The 27,512-nt window shown below is 50.7% G+C and overlaps 1 protein-coding gene and 1 non-coding gene across 7 annotated transcripts; one reads left to right on the top strand and one right to left on the bottom strand.

Moving 5' to 3' along the window:
- Nucleotides 1-162: 162 nt before the first annotated feature.
- On the bottom strand, nucleotides 163-27,501 carry PALB2 (partner and localizer of BRCA2). 6 transcript variants are annotated; one of them, XM_066275836.1, is made up of 14 exons: nucleotides 27,311-27,501; nucleotides 25,153-25,212; nucleotides 24,916-25,018; nucleotides 20,336-21,775; nucleotides 17,122-17,666; nucleotides 16,954-17,046; nucleotides 16,256-16,327; nucleotides 14,125-14,343; nucleotides 12,926-13,011; nucleotides 12,622-12,783; nucleotides 9,396-9,518; nucleotides 5,514-5,601; nucleotides 2,308-2,456; nucleotides 163-956 (listed from the first exon to the last, which is right to left on the bottom strand). In XM_066275836.1, the coding sequence occupies exons 1-14, from the start codon at nucleotides 27,356-27,358 to the stop codon at nucleotides 746-748; spliced, it is 3,399 nt and encodes a 1,132-aa protein (XP_066131933.1). In that variant the 5' UTR covers nucleotides 27,359-27,501; the 3' UTR covers nucleotides 163-745. The 6 variants fall into 6 exon arrangements, with proteins under 6 accessions (XP_066131933.1, XP_066131929.1, XP_066131931.1 ...); XM_066275833.1 differs by adding an exon at nucleotides 4,602-4,779 and having other exon boundaries at nucleotides 803-956; nucleotides 16,954-17,666; XM_066275832.1 differs by having other exon boundaries at nucleotides 16,954-17,666.
- Nucleotides 22,697-22,807, top strand: LOC136337036 (U6 spliceosomal RNA). The gene has a single exon (XR_010731753.1). It is a non-coding gene; the product is annotated as a U6 spliceosomal RNA (small nuclear RNA).
- Nucleotides 27,502-27,512: the final 11 nt, after the last annotated feature.

Below are 27,512 nucleotides of genomic sequence, written 5' to 3'. Positions count from 1 at the left end.
TCAATGAACAAGGAAGTGCCTCAACCAGGAGTTGATGCTTATCTTACTGCAATTGACTCTTACTATGCAAACATCATTTTAGTTGTAAAATAATTACCTGTTTCTGAAAATGACCTTCATAGAATGGGGAAAAAATAGTACGCCAAGCAAACTGTGTCAAAGTATTTTATTTATTTATTTTGAAGAGTACGTTTATCAAAGCTGGGGGCAGTGAAACTAGAAACAGCTCGGGAGAGAAGCAGCGACGGGAGCGGGCAGAGGCGGGGCTGCTCTGGCCAACGGGAAAGCCAGGGCCTGGGAGGCAGGTCCAGGGAGTGAGCCCGGGACTGGACGGGCTGCCGCTGCCCTCGGCTCCCCCCCCCCACCGCTGCCCTCGGCTCCCGCCGCTGCCCTCGGCTCCCCCCGCTGCAAGTCTCATGGGGCCCCCAAGAACTTAGAGAGAAAGAGAGGTGGAAGAAAGGTGTGGCTGTGCTCAGGGGAGAGAGAATGTGCAAAAAAAAACGAACAAAAAACTTATTAACATCTGAAGCTTTACGTACACTTTCCAAAGCAAATGGGCAAATGCGAGGAATTACAAAGATGACCCTGAGTCCTTTCCCCCACAGTATAAACAAGCATTAACCATCAGAATAAAACATGTCAGAAAGAATACAATTACTTTGAATATCATTCAAACACTTTCCTTGTAGTTACAATTCAAAAGTCCTAGGTGGCTCAAGATATCCAGCACAGTTTTCCCCTTACCCTAACTGATTAAATATACAAATATGTTCCCATCCTTTTGTCCAGCCAGCAGATGAGAATCTGTCCCTGACCATTTAACAAAAGACCAGTGCTGGTCAGAGACGGGCGGGAGGACCGCAGTACAGTGACCGAGGAGTAAGTCCCACACGGCAATTGTCCCAGACGTCAGCACTGCTGCTGCAAAGTGACCCTTCACGTCACCTTCCAGGAACCTAACAGCAAGCAGAGAACAGAGATTCAAACCATATACGTATAAACAAACAAACAAACAAAAGGCCACAACGATCCTTCCCAAAGCAGTGCGAGCAAGACCCCCTGGAACTACAGGTGCCAGTCTGCAGTCCGGGGGCTGCTGGCTCCGCGGCAGTTTGAAACAGAACCACACGTGAATCCCGGCCTCTCTGTTGACGCACCTTGGACCTCTTGCCCGCTAGCTCACAGTGGCCAACTCAGTGTCCCCAGGGTCTTCGCTCCCACCAGTCCCTCTCCCTGGCGGGCTCTGACCCCAGGCATTCGTGGGGCTGGGCGTCTGCCATTACTCAGGCCTGTTGCCTCAGCAGAAGGGTCACAGCTAATCACTTGTCCAGAGCAGTGCGTGTGCGTGCGTGCGCACAAACACACACTCTATCACATGCCCTGTATTCATCTTCACAGCACTTTTCAGGTGTAATCATGAGGCAGAAGTCTGGCTCTCTTTTAAAGATGGGGCTCTGCACTCAGCTACCTGGCTTTGAATTCTAACAAAGAGTGGTGTCACTCTGAGCAAGTTATTTGACTTCATCAGCACGAGGGGGACGTGGTCATTATTGTGAGGTGTAATGAAATAGGTAATAGCACAGTACCAAACACACGGAAAGTACTTAATAAAAATGAGTTGTTATCAGAGGGAAAAGGAGGGGAGGGGAGGGGGAGGAGGGTGAAGGGGGGTAAATGGTGATGGAAGGAGACTTGACTTGGGGTGCTGAACACACAATACAGTGTACAGAGGATGTATCATAGAATTGTACACCTCAAACCTAGATAATTTCATTAACCAATGTCACCCCAATAAATGCAATAAAAAAATGTTGCTCTTCCTCACTGCCATAACCAGCACCTTGCACATCACCCTCTGACGATCAGTCAGTAGTTACATAGTTATTCACAGATCGTATTATTAGCTGTCTACATGGGGGGGCTCAGTCACATTTCAACATAAAGATGTCTTCCTGAAGAATGTTTAAAACTTTTCTTAATGAAAAGACGTAAGTGATGTTTTCTGTAGAGAACACAAATTCCTCTGCAATGAGAAAAAGCAGGGCTTGAACACACATTAAACACTGACCCCACGCCACACGGTGGGGTCAGGGGACAGGAACCTGAGGCCTGACTCAGATCTACTCAACACTCTACCTCTAACACGCGTCCCTCGGTCCGTTCACCGCAGGACACAGAAACTTCTGTGTTTTTTGCTCTTGCAGAGCCCCAGCCCACGGAGGGGCACTCATACTTGCCTGCCAGCCTGGCCCCGAGGAAGGCAGTAGAGCGCTAAGCTCCGGCCCACTGACGGGCACTCATACTTGCCTGCCAGCCTGCCCCGGAGGAAGGCAGTAGAGCGCCACGCCCATGCTCAGGGCCGAGGTCGGGTTGATCACGATGAGCTGGAACACGGGGCTTCCCGACCGCTCCCTCCCTTTGGCGCAGGGATGACTCAGGACAACAAAAAGCAGCCCCTGATTTAGACGGAAAACGGATAATCAGAGAAATCATTAGAATCATGGCGAGCAGAAGCCAGGGCTGGCGGGGACAGAATGCAGTGTCCCCGCACACAGGGCCCCCAGCGGTTCTCAGCCCTGAGACGGTCGCTGAGCTGGGCTGCAGCGTCCCCGCACACAGGGCCCCCAGCGGTTCTCAGCCCTGAGCCGGTCGCTGAGCTGGGCTGCAGCGTGTCCACACACAGGGCCCCCAGCGGTTCTCAGCCCTGAGACGGTCGCTGAGCTGGACTGCAGCGTCCACACACAGGGCCCCCAGCGGTTCTCAGCCCTGAGCCGGTCGCTGAGCTGGACTGCAGCGTGTCCACACACAGGGCCCCCAGCGGTTCTCAGCCCTGAGATGGTCGCTGAGCTGGACTGCAGCGTCCACACACAGGGCCCCCAGCGGTTCTCAGCCCTGAGATGGTCGCTGAGCTGGACTGCAGCGTCCACACACAGGGCCCCCAGCGGTTCTCAGCCCTGAGCCGGTCGCTGAGCTGGACTGCAGCGTCCCCGCACACAGGGCCCCCAGCGGTTCTCAGCCCTGAGACGGTCGCTGAGCTGGGCTGCAGCGTCCACACACAGGGCCCCAGCGGTTCTCAGCCCTGAGACGGTCACTGAGCTGGACTGCAGTGTCCCCGCACACAGGGCCCCCAGCGGTTCTCAGCCCTGAGCCGGTCACTGAGCTGGACTGCAGCGTCCACACACAGGGCCCCCAGCGGTTCTCAGCCCTCAGCCGGTCGCTGAGCTGGACTGCAGCGTCCACACACAGGGCCCCCAGCGGTTCTCAGCCCTGAGATGGTCGCTGAGCTGGACTGCAGCGTGTCCACACACAGGGCCCCCAGCGGTTCTCAGCCCTGAGATGGTCGCTGAGCTGGACTGCAGCGTCCCCGCACACAGGGCCCCCAGCGGTTCTCAGCCCTGAGACGGTCGCTGAGCTGGACTGCAGCGTCCCCGCACACAGGGCCCCCAGCGGTTCTCAGCCACTTCTCTGCAGGCCTAAAACAGCCCCTCCACCCCAGACCCACCCTGTAGGGAACGCTGGCCCATGAACCCACGGAGGGAGACCTCACACTGGAAATGTTCATCTGTCTGTCGGTTTTTGAAAATTCAGAACACACACTCCCAGAAGCACCATCTTGGAAGTGGTGACCGGATTTTTAGGCCAATCTACAATGGTTTATTCATTTATTATTTATCGAGCAAGAAAAAGAAAGACACCATCATCTATGATTGTTTCTGTGGAAAACGTGTTTATAAATCTCTCTCAGCTTTAAAATGACATATTCTAATAACATTATTGTGTGTGAAGCTATGTCACACACACACATACATGTCTATATATAGACTACATGTTGAAAATTATTACCTTTGGGGGTGAAATAGGGAGAATTAATTATAGGGCCATCTTGGGAATAATAACACTTGTGTCTACTTTATGCATTTCCAGAATGACTGGATTTTTATAACCAGCACAAATTCCCCTTACAAGCAGTAAATAGCTGAGAGTTAAAAACACGTTCAATGCCATACACTGAACTACAGGCTGGCAAACTGGCCCACAGGTCACATCCGGCTCCAGGCTTATTTCTGTAGGGCCCGTGAGGTAAGGACAGCTTTTTGCATTTTAAACTGGTTGGGAAAAAAAGACAGAGGAAGACTCTTTTATGGCATGTGAAAATTCTGTGAAATTCGAGTTTCAGAAGGTTCCACGGGAAAGGAACATGGCTATACCTGTGTGTCACGTGTCACCACGTGACTAGGTGTGACGGTGGCCGAGCTGAGGGGCTGCAGCACAGACCATGAGGCCTGCAGGATTGAAAATATTCTCTCTGTCCCTTTACAGAAATGTGGCCGCATCCTGCTCTCAACTGCAAACTAGTATTTCTGGCAGGTGGCTTCATGGGGAACTCTTTCTTACTATCTTTTCCATTTCTAAGTATTTTAATATTCCATTGCTAAATATTTTAAAGCTAAATAGAAATTAATTCTGTGACATCAAATATATAAAGTTACTTAAATGCCTAGTAGGTAAATGTAATCATTCCAGAGGTGAATTCAACCCTCTTCTTTTAGGAAGAACAGTAAGCCTGCAGACCATGTGCCAGATGGTGTGAGACCATAGACCTCCTGAGCCCACGTCCTCAGAGGCCGCTGGGCAGGGGGAGGAGCACCCTGGTGTCCAGAGCCGGCACGGGCGGAGTCTCGCAGGGCCACCCCGAGTCCGGGCACGTCCGTCTCCACACATGTCCGTCTCCACACGGTACCGAGCTGGCCACCGCCGCCTCCTCAGCTCGAGGCTCACCTGGACACACAGGCTGTTATCCCTGACTCCTGGACAGCTACCTCCCCCGTTCAGATGCCAGAGCAGACTGTCCACCAAGTGTGTTAACACAATGGCTACGAGACTGTGTCCGTCTCTAGACGAGAACACGAAAGCCTAGGAGAGCCACAGGTCTGTGATCATTTAATCCTCCTCCCTCAGGAGAGTCATTCAGACCACTTACGCCAGTGTGGCCGGGAGCCACACTGTGACAGTCTGATCACAGGCATACTATTTCTCAGTATAAACTCACAGCCGGGCCCGCCTGGGGAGGCGCAGTGGATAAAGCATTGACCTGGAATGCTGAGGTCGCCAGTTTGAAACGCCGGGCTTGCCTGGTCAAGGCACATACAGGAAGCAACTACTACGAGTTGATGCTTCTTCCCACTCCTCCTCCCACCCCCTTCTCTCTCTCTCTCTCTCTCAAAATCAATTTTAACAATTCACAGCCAGTAATAAACGTGTGCCCTCAAGTCATGCAGCCAAAAAACTGACCAACCATATGGTACTGACACTTCTTTTCATCCATAAGTTTCAAGAAAGAACAAACATGGCTACCCAATTTTGAAAAAAATAGGCAGAAAGCAGAGCCAGTGAATTACTACTTACTAAGTGACCGCTTCACTCAGCGACACCGAGAGCAACACTCAACACAGACACCAAGGGGTCCCAGCTGACCGGTACGTACCAAGGGGTCCCAGCTGGCCGGTACGTACCATTTCCGAGTAGGCTCTGTGACAGACGGTCGCTTGGTAGGAGTCCCCAATGTGCATCTTTTTCAGGAGCTGCCCAGTTTTTAAATTCCTTAAATACCAAAGAGAGATATGCTGGTAACACTTTTCCAGCATGCCGGTTTTCACATAATGTTCTCGTCTTTGTCACAGCATCCTTGAGGAGGGGACCGAGGGGAAAAACTAAGAGAGACACAGCCTTGGTGTTGTTTAGTCACAGACTGAGCTAAACACAGAACGACAGCGGACCCCGGCCAGTGGGTCCACTAATCGGACAGTTTCGTCCTCTGCTCGGCCACTGGGGAGAGAGGCCTCCAAGCCGCAGGGGAAAAGGGCTCCAGTGTCTCCTCTGACTCGGGATTGAAATCAGGCACATGGCATATACATCTATCACTGTGATGTTGTCACAATTCCTGTGACGCCTACATTGTCCGTGGAAGACTGACCAGTCAGGAAACCAAACCTGGTTAGGCAAGAGAGGCCCTGGAACAGACCTGTCATTACGGCTCCAGAACGCCTGCTGAGTCTGCAGCCAGCCCAAGATAACGGAGAGACGAGGAAAGACGGAGCTGGGGTGCAAACAGAAAAACAACGAGAGGAGAGCGGAGGGCCAATACGAATAAAGGAAGAGAGAGAGTTTGTCGGAACCCCTCCTTCCTTGGCTTGAGGGTCCGGGACATTAACCGCTGTCCCGCCGTGTGACTCTGCCTGTGGGACACGTGCAGTGCTCCCATCAGCCACAGATCAAGTCCAGGTTATTCTGCGTGGTCCGTGTAACCCTCACAAGTCCAGCCTGCAGCCCTGTGTCCCCACTGCTCCTCCACCTGAAATCTCCTGTCTGTGCAGCCGCAGACGTAGCCCCCGCTCTCTGCCTTGGCCCACGCTGTCCGCCCCAACGCCCTCCTCGTGACTGACCACACCCAGCCCCACACTGATCAGAGCCCATGCATCTGATGGACTGCCTCCTCCTGGCTGCCCGAGCTCCGGTCAGACTGTCACTCCTCCCTGTCTGCACCAGGCCACAGAAACCTCCCCGCCTCCAATTCTACGTGGCAGTGTCCACAGGCCTCATTTATATTTAATATATAGTGTGATAGAGTATAACGGGTTCATTCAACAAATACTTCTGAACTTTCAATGGCCCAGTTACTGTATGCAGAAACTAAAGACAGGAACTAAACTCTCAGGTAAGTATGCGAAGTTCTCCTCATACCAGGGGCGCCAGGGCAGGTCTGCCTCTTAGAAAGGTGGGTGCGTGCTCTGTGCTTACCAACCGCTCTTCCCCAGCCCCAGAACAGTCTGTCCAGCTCTCTGCCACTCTGGCCCACTGTGGACCGTAAGGAACTGGGCACTGGGAATGATCAAGCAATCTCCTTTGCCTACCAGATGTCAGGGGCCTTGGGACCAGGATTCATATCTGGTTCATATTTGCATCTTTCACAAAGTGCTGTAGATTCAGCCTGACCAGGCGGTGGCGCAGTGGACGCAGCGTCGGACTGGGACGTGGAGGACCCAGGTTCGAAATCCCGAGGTCGCCACCTTGAGCACGGGCTCATCTGGTTTGAGCAAAGCTCATCAGCTTGAGCCCAAGGTCACTGGCTTGAGCACGGGGTCACTCGGTCTGCCGTACCCTCCTCTCCCCGCCCCGCCCCCCCGTCAAGGCCATACATGAGAAAGCAATTAATGAACAAAGGCATCGCAGCAAAGAAGTGATGCTTCTCAACTCTCTCCTTTCCTGTCTGTCCCTATCTGTCCTTCTCTTTGTCTGTCTCTGTCACAAAAAGAAAAAGAAAAAAAAAAAGAAGTAGATTCAAATAGCTATCAAAACTGAAAGACTGTGCTCAGTGAATACAACTTGACCAAGATTCCATATTTAAACCTTCAGCAGTAGTTTCAAATGGGCCACCTGACCTGGAGTACATATAACATGAGTTACTTTAGGCAGCTCATAAGTCAGGAGTCCCACGGGGAGGTGAATAGCTACTCTCTGCGCTCATAAAGCTACAGAGAGCCCAGCAGGTAAAAGGTAGCTTGTGAGCCTGACCAGGTGGTGGCACAGTGGATAGAGCGTCAGACTGGGATGCGGAAGACCCAGGTTCGAGACCTCGAGGTCGCCAGCTTGAGCGCAGGCTCATCTGGTTTGAGCAAAAATGCTCACCAGCTTAGACCCAAGGTCGCTGGCTCGAGCAAGGGGTCACTCGGTCTGCTGAAGGCCTGCGGTCAAGGCACATATGAGAAAGCAATCAATGAACAACGAAGGTGTCGCAACGAAAAACTAATAATTGATGCTTCTCATCTCTCTGTTCCTGTCTGTCTATCCCTCTCTATCCCTCTCTCTGACTCTCTCTGTCTCTGGGGAAAGAAAAAAAAAAAAGGTAGCTTGTGACAGACATATGAACCCGGTATCCTTGAACAGCAACCCTAAGCAGAGCTAAGGCAGACACTGAGAACTGGTATCTTCAGGGCATTTACAAGACAAAGTAGCAGGTGCTAAACCACAAAACCAGGGCCACACGAATCCAGACAGGAAAACATCGATGGGGGCTGTGGTGATCCGACAGAACTCAACGCACTGTGGGGGAAGGTACCCCTTAACACAGAACTGGAACTTACTCTTAGAAGCTAAGTCCAGAGGCCCCTCCCCAACCTCTAATTCTGCTGGGATGCATTATATACGAAACCATACAGTATCAGCTACAGGGGGGCTGAGGGATGGGAAGATGAAACAGGAGCTGAGGAACACGGACCAGCGAAGAGGAAGGTCTGTCACAGAGCCCGGCGGATACGGAGCTGAGGAGAGAACGTGAGCCCACGAAGGTTTATTTCTGGGGCGGAGGGGGCACGGCTGGGGGCAGGAGTGTCTATAGAATAAGAGCAAGAGAGAGGGTCCAGAGGCTACATGCTGATTGACGGCAACTACCAGATTAAATGGGAGCTGAATAATGAACATCTGGACTGGAGAACTAGCAGAAAGAAAAGACATCTTTTATAAAGAACACTGTCCTCAAAGAAGACCTGAGACCAGGGGGAAGTGCCCAAGTGGGGATGTCCTCTGACAGCAGGACATCTGAAAACACTGACTTCATATCCCACTTACTCATGCTGTCATCGGTGGATTCTCACATGTGCCCTGACCGGGGATCAAACCCACAACCTTGGCCTGTTGGAGCAACGCTCTGACACTGAGATGCCGGGCCGGGGCAGGACAGAGGTTTTCTTTGTTTAGATTTTGGGGGGGGGGGGGGAGTTGAGTTCTGTCATATCACCTCAACTCACAGTAGCTGCTTCCCACTTGTGCCTTGACCAGTCAAGCCCAGGGTTTGAACCAGCGACCTGAGTTCCAGGTCGACACTGTCCACAGCGCCACCACGGGTCAGGTGACAGGTTTTCTGTCAAGCTTCTGGCCACGCTGGGTGCAGACTGGGGCCTGTCCTCTACGAAGAGCCACAAGAACAGGAAGCTCGCCCAGTGGTAGCTCCTTTCTCTACGGGTCAAACCCCCTCCAATATCCTTCTCCTTCTGCTCACTCTCCAGGGCCTTTCGTGAGATGATTTTTACATGGATCCCAGGGTTTGTAGTTCCGTGAAGTAGGAGAGTTGGTCTGACTCAGCCGTTAACCAGACACAGAAACAAGCACACACTGATACCAGTAAAATACCATTCATTTATAGTTGACCCAGACTGGTCGTCTTCACGTCTGAATCAATGCGATGTTCTTAGACAAATGTCTAGCATCTGATCGCAAACCAACGAAAACACAACCCTACTTAGAGTCTCGTACCCAGTCTTAACAGCCCTGTGAAGTCAGGCCAAGGTAGACCCTTACACTACAGAAGAGAAAGCCGAGGAACTCGAGGGGAAACTTACCAGATGACAATGCTGCTCGTTACCGTGGTGCCCAGCAGAGCTTCCTGCATCCCTTGAACCTCAGCAAAAGTGAGCACCGTCTCTTCAGGGGGCATCAGAAACTGTTTCTCTTTGCTTCTGCATCTAAAATAGTATTAAAAACCAGCATTCTGCACCAAGGCAGTCTCTAAGAAGACGGTACATATGACTGATGTCTGCACAATAAAACACTAACCGAATACCAGAGAAAACTTTTGGGAAAACAATGTACATTCTATAACTTTCTAAGATAAATATATAGTATTTTCATATTATTTGCCTGGATATAATTGCCTGCAAGCACCCCAAATTAATCGCCTCCAAAATTAAACTCACTGCCTCTCTCGTTCAACCTCGGGCTTTCTTCTGCATTCCTTTCTCAGTGGATGGTGCCGCTGTCTACCCAGGTAACCGGCCCGGACACCTGGACATTCTCCTCATCTCCTTCCCCTCGATCCTGTCAACCACCAGCTCCTACTGATTGTATCATCTCATCTCTCCCAAAATCTGATTCTCCCCATCTCCACTAACACTTGCCTAATTGAAGCAAATAATTATTTCTCTATTGTCTAGAGCAGGGGTCGGGAACCTATGGCTCGCAAGCCAGATGTGGCTCTTTTGATGGCTGCATCTGGCTCACAGACAAATCTTTAATAAAAATATAACGTTAAAAATATAAAACATTCTCATGTATTACAATCCATTCATTTCCTACCGCTTATGTTCATGGTTGCAGGTGGCTGGAGCCAATCACAGCTGTCCTCTGGGACAACACCAAATTTTTATTGGATAATGCGTAACGTACATGGGTCGTTGTATGGCTCTCATGGAATTACATTTTAAAATATGTGGCGTTCATGACTCTCTCAGACAAAAAGTTTCCCGACCCCTGGTCTAGAGGGCTGTAACCATTCATAAAAAAGAGAAGACTAACAAGATCCATGTCCCCCTTATTAGGCAAGACAGACAAATAATCACAATAAAGTACACAGATGAGTATATGTTAGACACAGAGGGTGCTAGGAACTTGGTTTTCAGCATGTTGGAATTTAAGGGAGCCCGGATGTCTAATAAACAGGCCTTGCAGATCCAGAGGTCACGAAAGAGCGCAGAACTGAAGTGTACGTTTGCAAGGATCAGCGTCTAGATCAGTGGTCCCCAACCTCCGGGCCGCGAACTGGTACCGGTCCATGGGCCATTTGGTACCGATCCACAGAGAAACAATAAATAACTTACATTATTTCCGTTTTATTTATATTTAAGTCTGAACGATGTTTTATTTTTTTTTTAATTTTATTTATTCATTTTAGAGAGGAGAGAGAAAGGGAGACAGAGAGACAGAGAGGGAGACAGAGAGGAGAGAGAGACAGAGAGAGAAGGTGGGGAGGAGCCGGAAGCATCAACTCCCATATGTGCCTTGACCAGGCAAGCCAAGGGTTTCGAACCGGCAACCTCAGCATTTCCAGGTTGATGCTTTATCCACTGCGCCACCACAGGTCAGGCAATGTTTTATTTTTTTTAAATGACCAGACTCCCTCTGTTACATCCGTCAAAGACTCACTCTTGACACTTGTCTCGGTCACGTGATACATTTATCCGCCCCACCCTAAAGGCCGGTCCGTGAAAATATTTTCTGACATTAAACCGGTCCATGGCCCAAAAAAGGTTGGGGACCCCTAGTCTAGATGGTAGCGGAAGCCGTGAACGCCAGTGTGCAAAACAAGAGAAGGTGTAGGGTCTCGAGGTGCGTGCCACCTCCGAGGGGCACACGGAGGCTTCAGAGGAGACACGAGAGCAAGCTCCATCCCCCGAGGCTCCACCCCCGAGGCTCCACCCCCCCGAGGCTCCACCCCCCGAGGCCCCGCCCGGCCGTGTCCTCCGGCACCTCCGCTCCCACCCCCCTAGACCAGTGGTTCTCAAACTTTTTGAAGTCAGGGCACATTTAAAATCCTACAAATAATTGTAGACACACCATGTACAAATTTCTGAGAAATATGTTATAATAATTAAGTCAAATATTAAAAAAAAATAAAGTCCAAGCATCTTTTTATGGTAATTAAATGAAATAAATGACAAAATTAAATTTATTCTGACATTAAAAAACATTTTTATGTTACATTTTTTGAGTTAATGCTTTTTAGAATTCGTAAAGAGGGGTTAAAAAAATAAAAGACGCCTGACCAGGCGGCGGTGCAGTGGATAGAGCGTCAGACTGGGATGTGGAGGACCCAGGTTCAAGACCCCGAGGTCACCAGCTTGAGCACGGGCTCATCTGGTTTGAGCAAAGCTCACCAGCTTGGACCCAAGGTCGCTGGCTCGAGCAAGGGATTACTCGGTCTACTGAAGGCCTGCGGTCAAGGCACATATGAGAAAGCAATCAATGAACAACTAAGGTGTTGCAACGAAAAACTGATGATTGATGCTTCTCATCTCTCTCTGTTCCTGTCTGTCTGTCCCTGTCTGTCCCTCTCTCTCTCTCTATCCCTGTAAAAACAAACAAAAAAAAACAAAAAAAATAAAAAGACGATTAAAAAGTTATCTTTTTATATATACATAGATACATTCTTAGTAAGATTTAGAAAATTCGGCAGGTCCCAGCACGAATGTGTTAAGTTTTTTCATTCATGTGTTTATGAGAAACATGAGCCTCATGTGTCCTAGTGATTTCTTCAATGTTTGGGCATCTATTTGAAAGGCAAACTCTCATTTCCTTATCAATACATTGAAGAATTAATTCCTCTCTTTACTCTTGTGTTGAGTGCAGAAAACCCCCACTATACATATCATCCTAACTTGACACCAAAGCATAGAAGAAAATTGCCTCCAGTCTTTCTGGGGAACATGGGGGGTGGTGTAAACAATCCAGCACCACAGCTTAACAGCCTTTTGCAACCTAATCAGGCAAGTGAGGTGGGGGCTGGGCATACTGTCAGCTCACAGCCAATTCCCCACACCTCTGTCCCCCCAAAATCTAAACTCCAAAATCCCTGTTGGTTTTTTGGTCCCCAGCAGGCACATATTTCTCCGGAATACCACAGAGCACACCTGGAAATCTTCTAGGGCGCACACTTTGAGAACCACTGCTCTGGGCGGCTCCTACGCCCCCGTGTGGACAGAGGTGCACATGGCATGGAAGACAAGACTTCCTCTGCAACCCGGGACAAGGCCTTCTCCACCTAATGGTGCAGATGGGCCGGTCTGGGCTTACCCTCCGTCCTCTGCCAACATCAGGATCTCTATGTGTTGATCACAGAGGGTCCCGCGGCTGCTGACCAGCCTCCTCCCGGTCAGCCCCAGCACGGCTTGTATGTTTCCAGAACTCAGGAGCACCTGCTTCTCCCTTTCACCGTCAGAGGAGCAAAGCAAAGCCCTACACCAAATATAAGGAGAAATGCAGAGACGGCAGGGGTTAAGTTTATAGCAGTAACAATGGACTCAGGTACAGATTTAAATGGGAACTTCCATCTGGGACTGAGGGAAAGGACCCCCCCCCCCCCCGGAGAATGACACACCTGATTTCTCTGATCTCCAAACTCCCCAAAGCCACACACACAAGATCATAAGCATCAGGCACTGGTACAATCTGTAACACTGGCACCTACACAATACAAAGAACATCAAATGGTGTTTGCTTGTTTCGTCGTTAACCAATCTAAATTTTCTAAAATTTGTTGCATTCCTTTTCATTCTTCCTGTGCCAGGGTAGTTTCCAACATCTGAAGAAATGTGAGAAGGTCCGGCAAGCACCCTCTTTTTATGAGCTGCAAATCCAGGTAAACTCTATTCATAACAGTGTTTACTGCAGCATTTAATTACTGGAACCATGCTTCTAACAACAGGAGGATAATTAAGTTAAATCTGGCCTGTGAGCCCATGGAGCATTATGAAGCCATTTAAAATAAATTTTTCACTGAACATATATTTGTTGAGCAAAAGGAGAGCTAGAAGCTGTGGAAAGAACAAGAATGAGATCTGCTGAGAGTAGATCTTAAAGGTTCTCACAAAAAGAAAAAAACAAGTAACTATACAAAGTGATGGGTGTGCCGAGTTGTGAGACCCCTTTCACGATGTGTACACGTATCAAACGATCACGAAATACAGCTTTCAATATATTAGAAGTTTATAGGTCAGCGCCCATCTGCTTCTCCACCCCACCACCTCCCTCTTCTATCTCTCTCTCTTCCCCTCTTGCAGCCATGGCTCGATTGGAGCAAGATGCCCCCAGGTGCTGAGGATGGCTCCATGGCCTCGCCTGAGGTGCTAGGAAGAGCTCGGTTGCTGAGCAACAGAGCAACACCCCAGATGGGCAGAGCGTCACCCCCTAGTGGGCTTGCTGGGTGGATCCCGGTCAGGGCTCATGGAGGAGTCTGTCTGTCTGCCTCCCCTCCTCTCACTGAATTAAAAAAAAAGAAAAGCAGAATCAATGTTCTCAAGAAGAGGAAGATCAAGAGGTATCAGCAAGTTTAAAAGCAGGACAGGAAATTCCAAGCTGCTTCAACAGTATAAAAACCTGCTCTAAGACGAATAACCCTAGAAGAGCACTGTGGGAACTGCACAATTTTTCTGTTATGTTTGAAACTTTTCATAATAAAAACGCTGGGGAAAGAGCACCTCTCTGTTCTGTCTTGCATAGTCACAGATCCCCCCTCGGTTTTTTGGGAAGCTGTCCACCCACCACCCATAATCACGCAAACAATCCCTTCAGACTCACCTCCGCGAAGTGCCAGGAATACACCTTTTCCCACTGCCACGCACCCAGGCGTCTCCACAGGGAAACGGTGTCTTCACAAGCAGTTACGATGCACGGCTCTCTGAAGCCAGCTGTTTCCCAGCACACGGCGCTCACATCCACGGCACAGGAACCTGCAGGGTTCTGACCAGAACGGCAACAACGGCTATTTAAGTTAAGGGAATACTCGGGGTCTGTCTTCTAAAATGAATAAATACAAGAAGTGATGTGTGACAAGGATGCGATAAAAATACCACGTAGACGGAATTCAAGTTTTATGCAGGTTAAAATGAAGAGCATGGTGGTCTTAGGTGTAACTAAAAAAACTGTTCACACATCCTTATCTTATGACATAATTTAAAAGTATCGTTTCAGAACGGAATACATTCGAATTTAACCACAGAGGACAGCCCATAAGCACTTATCCATTTAGAAAGCAAACATCCTGATGAAGGACCTGTGGACTGCAACAACACACTTGTTTCTAAACACACAGCAAGGAGAGCGCCAGGCAACCAAACACAGCAGCATGCGGCCAAAGCGAGACTTCCCCCCCAAAAATGTACCATCAATCATGAAGCCATCTATCAAATAGTGAGCAGGATAAAAAATAAAGTAAGCCAGCAGCTCAAGAAAGTAAAAGAGCAATGAAAGAAGCACAATGAAAAACAAAAGAATAAACTGACACAGGGAATGAAAACCTCAATTAGCAAGTCAATACAACCAATAAGGAGGTTTTCCTGGCAGACTCACAGAACAAACAAATCTCGGAAGTCAGATCTAAGAGAGAAATAGTTCTAGAAATGGGGAGAGAGAGGCTTCCCCATCTACAGACAGACAAGAGCAATACAAAAGCAGGGCAGCAGCATTTTACTCACAAACTTGAAGAGACAGATGCACTGTCGGCTCATTTGTGTTGACAATGAAGAAACCAAGTTATTAAAACTGACTGGAGAATAACTGCAAAATGACACAGTGACCACTCTGTATCTTCTACTGAAAGGGGACCTGGGTCTCGGAGGCTACACGATTCGCCCCAGGTCACAAAGCAGTAACGGGCAGAAGCCATGGACGTGGACGTGAAGCTCTTCCTTCTACACCAGTTGTTCACAGCTGGGGACAATTCTGCAACACTGCCCGCGGGGATACTTGACAGAGTCTGTAGACATTTCTGGTTGTCACATGGGGAGAGGGTGCTTCCTGGCCCTAGCTGGTCGAGGCCAAGGCGGCTGCTGGACAATCCTACAGTGCACAGGCCACCCCAACCCCCACAGCAGAGAATTATCCAGCCTCCGTGGCTCCATGGCCTCTGCCTCAGGCGCTAGAATGGCTCCGGCCGCAAAGGAGCGACTGCCCCAGATGGGCAGAGCATCGCCCCCAGGTGGACATGCCGGGTGGATCCCGGCTGGGCGTATGCGGGAGTCTGAATGCCTCCCCGCTTCTCACTTCAGAAAAATACCAAAATAAAAAGAAGAGAAAAATAATTATCCAGGCTCCAATGTCAAGAGCAGTGAAACTGAGAAACCCTACTCTACACCAAGCTACTTCAGGCCCCACGAACACAAAGTTCACTACGTCTCAGGTCCAATCTCCATCTCAGGAGTCACTAAAATATCATGCCCAGAATACCGTCATTTGTATTTCTCAGAACCACACATAACACACAGCACAGAGGATGACCCCTTCACTACGTCACAGTCGAAATCCGCTGCCCACTGTCTGATAAATCACCCTAAGTGGTTGTTTTAGAAGCGTGACATCACTGGGGTAGGACAGTCACGAACGCCTCCTCTTTCTTTCTCTCCATGTTAACATGCCTGATTTAAATTCAGAGGAGTTGAGTTACTGAGCTTACACTGTTCTTTGCAATCGCCTGACATGTAAACTTCCTCGGGAGATAATCTCGAAATATAAATACGGGTGAATATTGTGAGACACAAAACACAAAACAAAAGGTTCTGTTTTTCTGAACCTTTTTTTTCTTACCACATTTATTTGATAGTATTAAGTGAAAAATGAAAAGCTACTTAAACAAATTCTTCTCCATTTTCCTACCAAGTCATTTCCCTATATGTAAGACACAAGACACATTACAATGTAACAGTCTCCTGACCTTTAGCTTTGAGACCAGCTGTAGGCCGCCTGGGGTTAAGCTGTCACAAGCAGGGACATCGGCTATTTCAGTCTGCAGAAACAAAAGCCAGGCTTTGTGTGTGACATCTGCCTGCACCACTTACTCATCAAAATGCTTATTTACTTCACATGACAAACTTCTTCCCTGATGACAATGACGATACAATCCCTCAATTTTAAAAATACATTTAAAAAATAACTTTAATTTCGGCCCTGGCGGTTGGCTGAGTGGATAAAACATGGGGGGGGGGGTGAACGTCCTAGGTTCAATCCCCATCAGGGCACACAGGAGAAGCGACCATCTGCTTCTCTTCCCCTCCCTCTCCCCTTTCTCTCCCTCTCCCCACTGCTGCAGCCAGTGGGTCAATTGGTTTGAGCATTGGTCCTAGGCACCGAGAATAGCTCGGTTGATTCAAGCATCGGCCCCAGACGAGGGTTGCCGAGGTGGATCCCAGTCGGGGCGCATGCAGGAATCTATCTCCCCTCCTCTCACTTAAATAAATAAAACAAACTTTAATTTCCCCAGAACAAATTTAAAAGTTTACAGTGAAGTCATGTCAAGGACACACGTTCAAACATTGTTAAACACAGAGGATCCCATGTGGAAGGAAGTCATACTGTCCACAGTCCCTAAGGTACTTCCTTCCTTCAGAGAAAATGTCACAGAGCGGACTGTACCTGTTCCACGGAACGTCCCCACGATTCCGGGCAGGTGTTTCCAGGGAGCGGACTCTCTGTGACAGTGAACGAGCCAGCGGGGGCCGGTGTCGCCTGGGGGCCAGAACCCGGGTCACAGTCACAGTCAGGCTGCCCTTTCCTCCCAGACGCGGGTGGGCTGCCGTCTACCTCTGGTGGGCTGGCGCCACCGTGACGCCGTGTGCTTCCCCCCGCTCCCCCGTGAGAACTCGGGGGTGAAGAGCAGGCCCGGCCGGCCGCCTCTGCCGATGCTGTGCCACACTGTGCCTGGGAGCCGGGGGCGGGAGTCGTGCCCAGGACCGGGAAGGCGGGCGAACCCAGTGCCTCCACCGCGCCGGCATCGTCGTCGGGTGAGCCCGTATTCGGGGGCGTGAACAGTAACATGGAGGAGGAGAGGCCCTCCCGCCGAGGCCGGCGTTTTAGACGGCGCGCTGCAAGACGCCTCTCTCCGAGCACGTCTGACCCAGGAGGCTCCGCTGGCTTTGCTGAGCAGGACCTCAGTTTCTCAAGCTTAAGGGGGCCAAAGTCCTCATCGGGTAACTGGAAGTCTGTGATTTTGAGAAAAGACAACAGTTGCTTTAAACTCAGCATCTCGTTCTTAGGAGGTGGAGCTCTGCACGCACCATCGTTCAAAGCCGAGCAAGCATCCCGGCTGGAAGAAAAGCAGTCCTCTTGTTGGCAGGGACCTTCCTTCCCTGAAACAGAAAGGAACAGCAGCAACAACAACAAACGTCCAACCAGAGACAGGGACCCCACAGGGCGCGGCTTCTGAACGCCTCAGGGGCCCGACAGGGTCACCGCTTTCCCACCGGTGACCCGGACTCCTCAGTGAACGGTTCGAAGGCAAGCCCCAGGTTAGGGGCTGACCAGCAGCCCTCCTCCGGCAGTACCAGACAGTACGGTGCTAATGGCATTAACCGGGGGAGCCGGGCCGGGGCTGGTCCCAGCTCAGCCACGGACTTGCTGTGTTACCTCGGGCGAGTCCATTCCCTTCATTTTCCCCTGTCCTCGTAAGGGAACTAGACTAAGCGTCTCTGAAGTCCTTTCTGCTCTAAAACTACAATCCCAACAGGCTACAAAACGCTGGCTCTTCTCACTGAAGACAACTTAATCCCCCTTTCAAGCGAGGTTATTTACTACTCTTATTTTATTTTAGTGAGAGGAGGAGAGGCAGAGAGACAGACTCGCACATGCGCCCTGACCACATGTGCCCTGACCGGGATCCACCCAGCGAGCCCACTACAGGGCAATGCTCTGCCCACCTGGGGCTGCTCCATTGCAACCAGACATTTTTTAGCGCCTGAGGCAGAGGCCATGGAGCCATCCTCTGAGCCCAGGGCCAGCTCACTCGAGCCAATGAGCCACAGCTGTGGGGGGAAGAGAGGGGAGAGGGAGAGGGAGAGAGAGAGAGAGGAGGGAGGGGCAGAGAAGGGGAAGGGTGAAGCAGATGGCTGTTTCTCCTGTGTGCCCTGACAGCAATCAAACTCAAGCTCAGGACTCCCACACGCCGGAATGCCCGACCACTGGCCGGTTGGCTCAGGGCACTTATTTACTATTCTTAGCAACAGAAATTCGACACCATTCAAAACGCAGCTGCACCCGGACACCTAATGAATAAACAGCCTTGGCACACGTACACAATGCAGTATTACTCAGCCGTAAAAAAGGACTGATATGTGTTAGAACATGGATGGATCTCGACAACCAGGTGAAAGAGGCCAACACAGAAGACCACACAATGCATAATTACACGGACATGAAATAATGAAAGGAGTAAATGCAGAGAAGAACAGACCAGTAGTTGCCAGGGGCTTCGGGAGAGGAAGTGGAGATCAAATGCTTCGTGGGCACCGAGTTTCCGCATATGGTGATGACAGTTTCATAACTGCGGAGGGGGACCACGGCTGGACATTGTGAACGGACTGTCACCGAACTGTTCACGTAATTTAAATCCATTAATTTTGTTATGTGAGGGTCACCTCAAGAAAAAATAAATTTACTGTAGCTGCAGATTACGTGAACATGTTAAAAAGAATGTTTCTGGTTTATTACGAGATTGTCCTACTTTTGGATTCCTTTCCATTCTCGTTGGCTGAAGATAAATCGTGACTCAGTTTTAATTTCGCTCATTATAGTTCAGGGACCAGAGCCTGAGTCCAAGGGGGCAGAACAAGCAGGCCCCCTATTTTATGTGACTGATTTTAGAGAAAGAGAAACATAGAACTGTGCCTTTATGCGCCTTGACCAGGGGTCAAAGCTGCAACCTTTGCCTGTCGGGCTGATGCTCTAACCACAGAAGGAGCCAGCCAAGGCCAGGCTCCCCTGCACTTATTTATTTCTTTGAGAAAGAGACAGGAAGGAGGAGAGATGAGAAACATCAATTCATAGTTGTGGCACTTTTTAATTGTTCACTGATTGCTTCTCATACGTGCCTTGACAAGGGAGTGGGGGGGGGGGCTCCAGCTGGGCCAGTGACCTTGGGCTTCAAGCCAGTCAACTTTAGGCCCAAGCAGTGACCATGGGATCATTTCAATAATGCCACGCTCAAGCTAGTAACCTCGGGGTCTTGAACCTGGGTCCTCAGCGCACCGGGTCGATGCTCTATCCACTGCGCCACCACTCATTAGGCAGGTTCCCTACTTATGTAAATAAAGTTTTATTAGAACATAGCCACATTTGTTGTCTGTGGCTACTTTTGCATTCTATACACTTGAGTAACTCTTGACATAGCACAAAGACACTTGACTACACGGCCTTTTACAGAAAGTCCGCTGATCTCTAGCACAGAACCACGGGGAATTATCTAGTTTTTTGCTCAGTTTCTCAGAGAGGATGACTCGCCAGTAAGTGAAGAAACAGGTTTAAATTACACATCTCCTCCTATCTTCCAAAATCTTGTGTCCCACTGACCTCAGAGAGACGATACTGGATATTTTACTGAAAAAAAGTTGCTCAGACCTATTTTATTTGATTACACAATCGTTCCTGAGAGAGGCTGTCAGCGAGCTCTTGCTCTGACACGCATTTCATTTTACTCCAAAAACACTTCCTGAGTTAGTTACACTTCTCCCCAGGAATAAAGACCGTGTTGTCCCTGAATGCTCATCTTAGGTCAACACCCAATGTATGTCAACTCTTCCAACCACACAGCCAGGTCTGAACCCTGGTTCTGCCACTTCAATGAACTAAAAGCACGTTAACGTCCTTGCGCCTTACTCTCATCTGCCAGGTGAAGGATAAGAAGAGATTCTACCTCCCGCTGGGTTGCTGTGATGAGTCAGCGAGGGACTATCTGTAGGACGTGTAGTCCCTGAGTAATCAGTCGAGGCCCGTCGTCACCATCCTCCACCACGCTGTGATTTACCTGTAACTCCCCTCTCTCCGTGGACACCTGGCCTCCCGTTCTGATCCCTGTGCGAGGTGGCTTCGTCCTGGGACACGTCCACACCCCACGTGCCAGGCGCGGGCCAGAGCAGTGCGTGAGGCCATAACGCCGGGGAGCCGGCTGGCTCTCGGTCCCCTCTGCGCCTGCGGCCGGAAGGCTGGGTGACCGCCTTCCGAGGAACGTCATCTTCCGTGGGCCCGGCGGGAGAGCCGACTGCAGGCAAGGAGAGAAATCTCTGGAAAGGACTCCCTGAACTCGCCTGTCCCGTGTCGGGGCGACACACTACAACGTCACCTCCGTTCCTTTCTTCATCTGGAAGGTGTAAAACTTTAGTAGCTTCCTTTCTGACACCCAACTGACTCTGAATGACGGCGCCCGGGGCCACTTGCCTCTGGCAGTTTGACATACTCCGTGTGGTTCTCACATGATATTCCGCAGGAAAAGGAAGGCCCTCTGGCGCAGGGCAGGGATGTGTCCCACCGCCTGCTGGAACAGGAGGGACAACTTCCGAGCCCGGACTCTCAGCCTGACTCAGAACCGCATCTTCCTGAAGACTTTCGTGTCTACCGTCGAGGGCGTTACTGGGAGCGTCTGAGGACCTCTCTGTGTGATCTCGTTCTTCTAAGGTTTGTTTTTCACTCGCTGGCACGTTACACGTCAGCTCGTTGACAGAACATGCATCGTCTGCCTCCACGGCAGGACTGCTAGGCAGCTGGCCACCAGCACGTCCAGATTCACTGACCGCTGGGTTACCCGTGAAGCCAGTCATTTCCTCGCCGTGCGCCTCTACGCTGACAGGTGAGGCAGGGTCCACGTTCTCTAAACCGTAAGCAGGGACTGTGCAGCTCCCTTCAGGAGGCTTGGGGTGAAGGTGCTGACCACTGCAGCTATCTGAGGGAGGACGCGGAGGAGGAGGGGGCGCCCTGGAGAGGTGACCTCCTCCTAGGAGAGCACCCACAGCGCCCTGCGCCTCCGCGTTCGGCGGCACGAAGACGCCCCCTCCCTCCATCCCCGTTCCTGATGCTTGAGAGGCTGGGACGTTCCACGGAGGACTTGAGGAGCAGGTTCTTACTTTAGTCCCAGGTATCCCAGGACTTCCACCATTGACCTCTCCTGCTTCCTTTAGTCTTTTTCCAGAGACGAGAAGTGATTCAGCATCAAAGAAGGATTCTCTCTCTGGAGAAATAAACGTTGTCTTCTGCTGCTTTTTTCTCCCTGGCGGCTTCCTCTGCCTCTTCTCACCAGCAGGACCACCGACCCGGGAGGAAAAATGTTCGGGGCCACCATCCATTCCCTGCGCCCCCAGTCCTCCTGCTGGGCCACGCCCAAGGTCCAAGAACTCAAGCTTCCCGTTTCCAGCTTCTCCAAGATGGGGGTGGACGTGCAGCGCATCACAGGGAGATACTTTCGTTTCAGGTTCTAAGGGGGAAACATACAGAATTAGTATTTTCCTTTTAAAATGAAATGAAAAACATTTATATTAAAATATATATTATACATAGCCTGACCAGGCGGTGGCGCAGTAGATAGAGCGTCGGACTGGGATGCTGAGGACCCAGGTTCGAGACCCCGAGGTCGCCAGCTTGAGCGCGGGCTCATCTGGTTTGAGCAAAGCTCACCAGCTTGGACCCAAGGTTGCTGGCTCGACCAAGGGGTTACTCCGTCTGCTGAAGGCCCGCGGTCAAGGCACATATGAGAAAGCAATGAACAACTAAGATGTCGCAACGAAAAACTGATAATTGATGCTTCTCATCTCTCTGCGTTCCTGTCTGTCTGTCCCTGTCTATTCCTCTCTCTGACTCTCTGTCTCTGTTAAAAAAAAAAAAAAATTATACATAAATACTACCAAATATTTTCTTAAGAATAAATGTATTTCATTCAGGCAGATAAAAGTGCCAAGTTTTTAATAATCTAACACACCACAATAATTTTAAGTAGATATAAATAAACAAATAGAACTGTGCTAGAAAAGATGTGTTTTTTTTCTTTACAGAGACAGAGAGAGAGAGAGAGTCAGAGAGAGGGATAGACAGGGACAGACAGACAGGAACGGAGAGATGAGAAGCATCAATTATTAGTTTTTCATTGCGCGTTATGACACCTTAGTTGTTCATTGATTGCTTTCTCATATGTGCCTTGACCGCGGGCCTTCAGCAGATTGAGTAACCCCTTGCTTGAGCCAGCGACCTTGGGTCTAAGCTGGTGAGCTTTTTATTCAAGCCAGATGAGCCCGCGCTCAAGCTGGCGACCTCGGGGTTTTGAACCTGGGTCTTCCGCATCCCAGTCTGACGCTCTATCCACTGCGCCACCGCCTGGTCAGGCTAGAAAAGATGATTTTGAGTGCTCGCTTCAGCAGCCCAGGTACTGAAACTGGATACAATACAGAGAAGGCCAGCAAGGTCCCTGCGTAAGGATGTCATCAAACGGCTCAAGTTACTTTAACACCTCTTTCCTACTTCAATCGCCTCCAATTTTATGATTATCAATTATCTAAGTACTAACATGACATATGACCATGTTTTTTAGAGTATTTCCAGCCATAAGTAGAAATTTAATTTAAAAATGGTTCCAATAATTAAGCAATCAGTTTAACTGAACGGGAAAAAGAGCACTAAATAAACTATTCAACTGAAAGCAACGTTTATCGCTCATAGAATGGGAGGAAATATTCACAAGTCAGGCATCTCATAAGGGTGTAATAGGTACAATAAGAAGACACTTATGCCCTGGCCGGTTGGCTCAGCGGTAGAGCGTCGGCCTAGTGTGCAGAGGACCCGGGTTCGATTCCCGGCCAGGGCATATAGGAGAAGCGCCCATCTGCTTCTCCACCCCTCCGCTGCGCCTTCCTCTCTGTCTCTCTCTTCCCCTCCCGCAGCCGAGGCTCCATTGGAGCAAAGATGGCCCGGGCGCTGGGGATGGCTCCTTGGCCTCTGCCCCAGGTGCTGGAGTGGCTCTGGTCGCAACATGGCGACGCCCAGGAGGGTCGCAACATGGCGACGCCCAGGATGGGCAGAGCATCGCCCCCTGGTGGGCGTGCCGGGTGGATCCCGGTCGGGCGCATGCAGGAGTCTGTCTGACTGTCTCTCCCTGTTTCCAGCTTCAGAAAAATGCAAAAAAAAAAAAAAAAAAAGAAGACACTTATAACCCCAGAACAAATACACTAGCTAAAATATTAGTAAAAGACAGTGGAACAGACATTTATCTAAAGACATAAAAATGGCTTCTATGCGCATGAAACAATGTTCAACCTCATTCGTCTCTAGGAAGTGCAGATTAAAACCACAATTAGATACCACTGCACACCCACCAGGATGGTTATAAGCTTTAACGTGGCAGGTTAGAGTACTGGTGAGGAGGTGAGGATGCGGGAAAACCGGAGCCCTTACGCGCTGTGGTAAGAATGCACCGCGGTACAGCTGCTATAGGAGAGTCTGGCACTTCCCAATGACGGGACGTCCAGAGAGAGGAGTTTCATCAGCTGCCAAGGGGAACAGACAGTGACGTGCGCCTGGACGTCTGTGCGTCCAGGGGAGTGACCGTTGAGAGCACTGTGCTCAGCGAGGGAAGCCAGTCACCAGAGGTCACACGTTGTGTGAGTCTATGTCTGTGACTTGTCCGGGACAGGGTAATGCACAGACACGGAAAGTAGCTTAACAGTCGGGGGGCGAACGGGGTTTCCTTCGGGGCGGTGAACACACTCTAGGTAGTGACAATGGCTGCACTGTCTTGTGACTACATAAAAAATCAGCACATTGTACAACTTCAAGAGTCCGCTGCATCCTGACCTTCTGACTGAGAAAAAGAACCACAACCAAACACACCGGGAAAGGAATGAACCCTGTGAGTAGTGAGATTTCATGCTCGCTGACCCCCCGGCAGTGAGGTTTATTTTTATTTGTTTATTTATTTATTTTTTCTATAAATAAATTTTTATTTTAATGGGGTGACATCAATAAACCAGGGTACATATATTCAAAGAAAACATTTCCAGGTTATCTTGTCATTTAGTTCTGTTGCATACCCATCACCCAAAGAGAGATCGTCCTCCGTCACCCTCTATCCAGTTTTCTTTGTACCCCTCCCCCTCCCCCTCCCCCTCCCTCCCTACCCCCACCTCCCCGTAACCACCCCATGCTTGTCCATGTCTCTTAGTCTCATTTTTATGTCCCACCAATGTATGGAATCCTGCAGTTCTTGTTTTTTTCTGATTCACTTATTTCACTCCACATAATGTTATCAAGATTCCACCATTCTGCTGTAAGTGATCCGATGTCATCATTTCTTCTACCTGAATAGTATACCATGGTGGAGGTTTCTTTTTCAAAAAATGAAATTAGTTAAAGTTCCAGTTTTATTAACTTAAAATCACGTTTGATAACCAATTCATGGAAACAAGAAGAACACACATTTGCCTTTCTTTAATGCTGCCTTCCACATTTTAAAAATAAAATATTTGTGCGCTCATCCTCTGGACGGTCAGGAGGCACGAGGACGGCCGTGACCGTTCGTGCTCCTCAAAGGGTTAACAAAGCGAGCAGAAGTGACAGGGTCAGCTTTACCTGAGCAGTTTCGCTGAGGTGAGGCTTCCTGCTGGGGCGAACAACCTTGCTCTTTCTCCGCTTTCCTAATACAACTCTTGACCTTCTCAGCTCTCTGGGCACGCTAGAGAAGGGAAGAGCAGTCCGGGAAACAAAGTTAAGTGAAAGGAGTTTTTCAAAGCTTCATTCTTATGAAAAAAAGTTGTGTTCATCAACTTTGTTCTATGAAACGTCACTGAGAGACCGAGACTCACTCACCTGAAGGCGGGCCAGGGTCCTGCTGTACTCCCGTTTCAAGAACGCCAGCTTTTCCTTCAGCTGGAAGAAGAAAAACATCAGACCACGCTGAGGAACACAGAGGACCGCAGCCGCGCCCCGCGCACCCCCACGCCTGCGCAGAGGAGGGGCACAGAGCCTGCCAGGACCCAGCCTCCACCGGCACCTCAGCTGGAGGCCGTGGAGCAGGCAGCGCTGGCCCCCGCGCCTCTCACTTCTCACAGAGCCCCAAGCCCTTGGCCGGCTCAGAACCTCTGCACAGGCTGCTCTTATCACGGGGGGCCTTTTCTCCCCAACTCCCTCCGCTCGTGCCCACTGATTCCTCAAGTCTCAGCTCAGGTTCTTGTTTCCTGGGAACAGACTCTACATCCTTCTTCAGTCCAGGGTAGACACCCCACCACCACCACCCACCCCCGCTCCTCCGCTTCCTTCACTACAGCGCTTGCTACACTGTCACCTACTTATTTCTGCCCTCCCCCACCCCACCCCCGCCACCTCTCTCCCTGTGAGATCCTCCAAGGAGTCAGGAGCTGTCACCCTCAGATTCACTTGGCAAGCGAATCTCTAATTTGTCAGTTACTGACCCAGTTCTCTCTCCCACCTGAGGACAATAGCTGTATTAGTCCATAAGGGTATCGGCTATTGTTCCACGTCCTGGACACACAGAGTGGTTAACCTCACACAGAGTGAACAATGCAGGTAGTAAACAAGAAAACAAACACACGACTTCACATGGTAATCAACACCCGGGTGCACAGGGAGACGTGAGTGCTCCCGAGTCATGGGAATGGACCTGACTTTAGTAGGGCGGCCAGGGATCGTTTCTGAGGACTACCCTGAACCTAGACCCGGAGGAGGGGGAAGAAGCTGGTCTACGGAAGATCAGAGGGAAAGCAGTTTCTCCAAGATCACACAGCCTATCAACGGGCAGGTGATCCAAACCCACGCGGTCCCACCAGCTCAGCTCTCCAGTCTGGGTTCTCAAGTCCATGCCCGACTGCTTCTTGCAGCGCCCGGTAAGTCAGCCGGCTTCTTTTGACTCCGACATGCCCTTCTCACCCCGCCACACTAGAAGGGAGGCTGGGGGAAGCGGACTGAACTCTCCTGTGGAAGCACAACGCTGGGAACAGCGGCACACGGTAACACTGGAGCTACCGCCAGCGGAAGCACAAGCTGGCATGACTAGAGATGGTCAGAGCAACACCGTTCGCTGTTGTGGCAGCAGAAAAGCTGAACACCACCTAAGTGTCTCAGCAGAGTGACATTTAAAGAAACTTGCATACGACAGAATACTATACAGAACTTTAAAAAATCAGGGTCCAGGGCACTGGCCACTTGGCTCAGTGGTAGAGCGTCGGCCAGCGTCTGGAAGTCCCGGGTTCGATTCCCAGCCAGGGCACACAGGAGAATTGCCCATCTGCTTCTCCACCCCTCCCCCTCTCCTCTCTCTCTCTCTCTCTCTCTTCCCCTCCCGCAGCCAAGGCTCCATTGGAGCAAAGATGGCCCGGGTGCTGAGGATGGTTCCATGGCCTCCCCCTCAGGCGCTAGAATGGCTCCGGTTGCAGCAGAGCATCCCCCCCACCCCCGGGCATGCCGGGTGAATCCCGGTGGGGCACATGCGAGAGTCTATCTGACTGCCTTTCTGCTTCTAACTTCAGAAAAATACAAACAAAAACAAAAAACCCAACAGGATCGATAAACATGTCCCCACGGGAACGTCACCCAGGGCGCAGAGGGGCAGACAGAACGTGCAGAGCCACCCTGACCTAACCACGTGCGCACACGTCCTCCTCCCATAAAAATACACGGCGCTGGGGCGGCTGCAGGACCCCAGCCGAGCCCCACGCACCCCCACGCCTGCTAACGGACTGCTGTCTGTCGGGGCTGCGGTGGGAGAACCAGGCCGAGGGGGTGCCCGCGGGGACCCGGCTGTCCCCGCAGCTCTGCATTTATCTGTGCAACAACGAAAGCGTGTTCTTTACACGCCCCCAGGCGAGCAGAGCGCGCTCCCCCAGGTCCACTCCCGGGGCGCCCCCGAGCGCCGAGAGCGTGGGCTGCACAGAGGTCAGCACGCCCTAGGCTGACCCCTGGGTCAGGGTCAAAGTTCGGGGGTCAAGCCCTACCCCCCCACCCCCGGCACCTTTTCCTTCTCCTCGCAGCTGAGGGGCTTCCCGGGAGGCTCCTCCATCGAGCCGGCGAGCGGACGAACGAAAAGAGCAGCGTCGTCGGCCCCGAGCGCTCCGGCCGGCCCTGAGCTCCACTAGCGACCCAGGGTTACCCCCTTCAGCGCGCGACCCGCCAGCCCAGGCGGCGGGACCCGCGCGCCGTCCACCCGGCCAATG

Source organism: Saccopteryx bilineata, chromosome 4 (genome assembly GCF_036850765.1).
Source record: "Saccopteryx bilineata isolate mSacBil1 chromosome 4, mSacBil1_pri_phased_curated, whole genome shotgun sequence".
Classification (NCBI taxonomy): domain Eukaryota; kingdom Metazoa; phylum Chordata; class Mammalia; order Chiroptera; family Emballonuridae; genus Saccopteryx; species Saccopteryx bilineata.
Note: the sequence above shows the minus strand (reverse complement) of the source record. Positions and strands in the feature narration are given on the sequence as shown.

What these genes read in the sequence shown, in the direction of transcription:
- PALB2 (XM_066275832.1), bottom strand. Translation starts at nt 27,358, where the DNA reads ATGGAGGAGCCTCCCGGGAAGCCCCTCAGCTGCGAGGAGAAGGAAAAG. An exon ending in GGACCCTGGCCCGCCTTCAG is followed by an intron (nt 25,019 to 25,152) that starts GTGAGTGAGTCT and finishes TCCCTTCTCTAG; the next exon opens with CGTGCCCAGAGAGCTGAGAA. An exon ending in CCTCCGGGGCAGGCTGGCAG is followed by an intron (nt 957 to 2,307) that starts GCAAGTATGAGT and finishes GCTTGCTGTTAG; the next exon opens with GTTCCTGGAAGGTGACGTGA.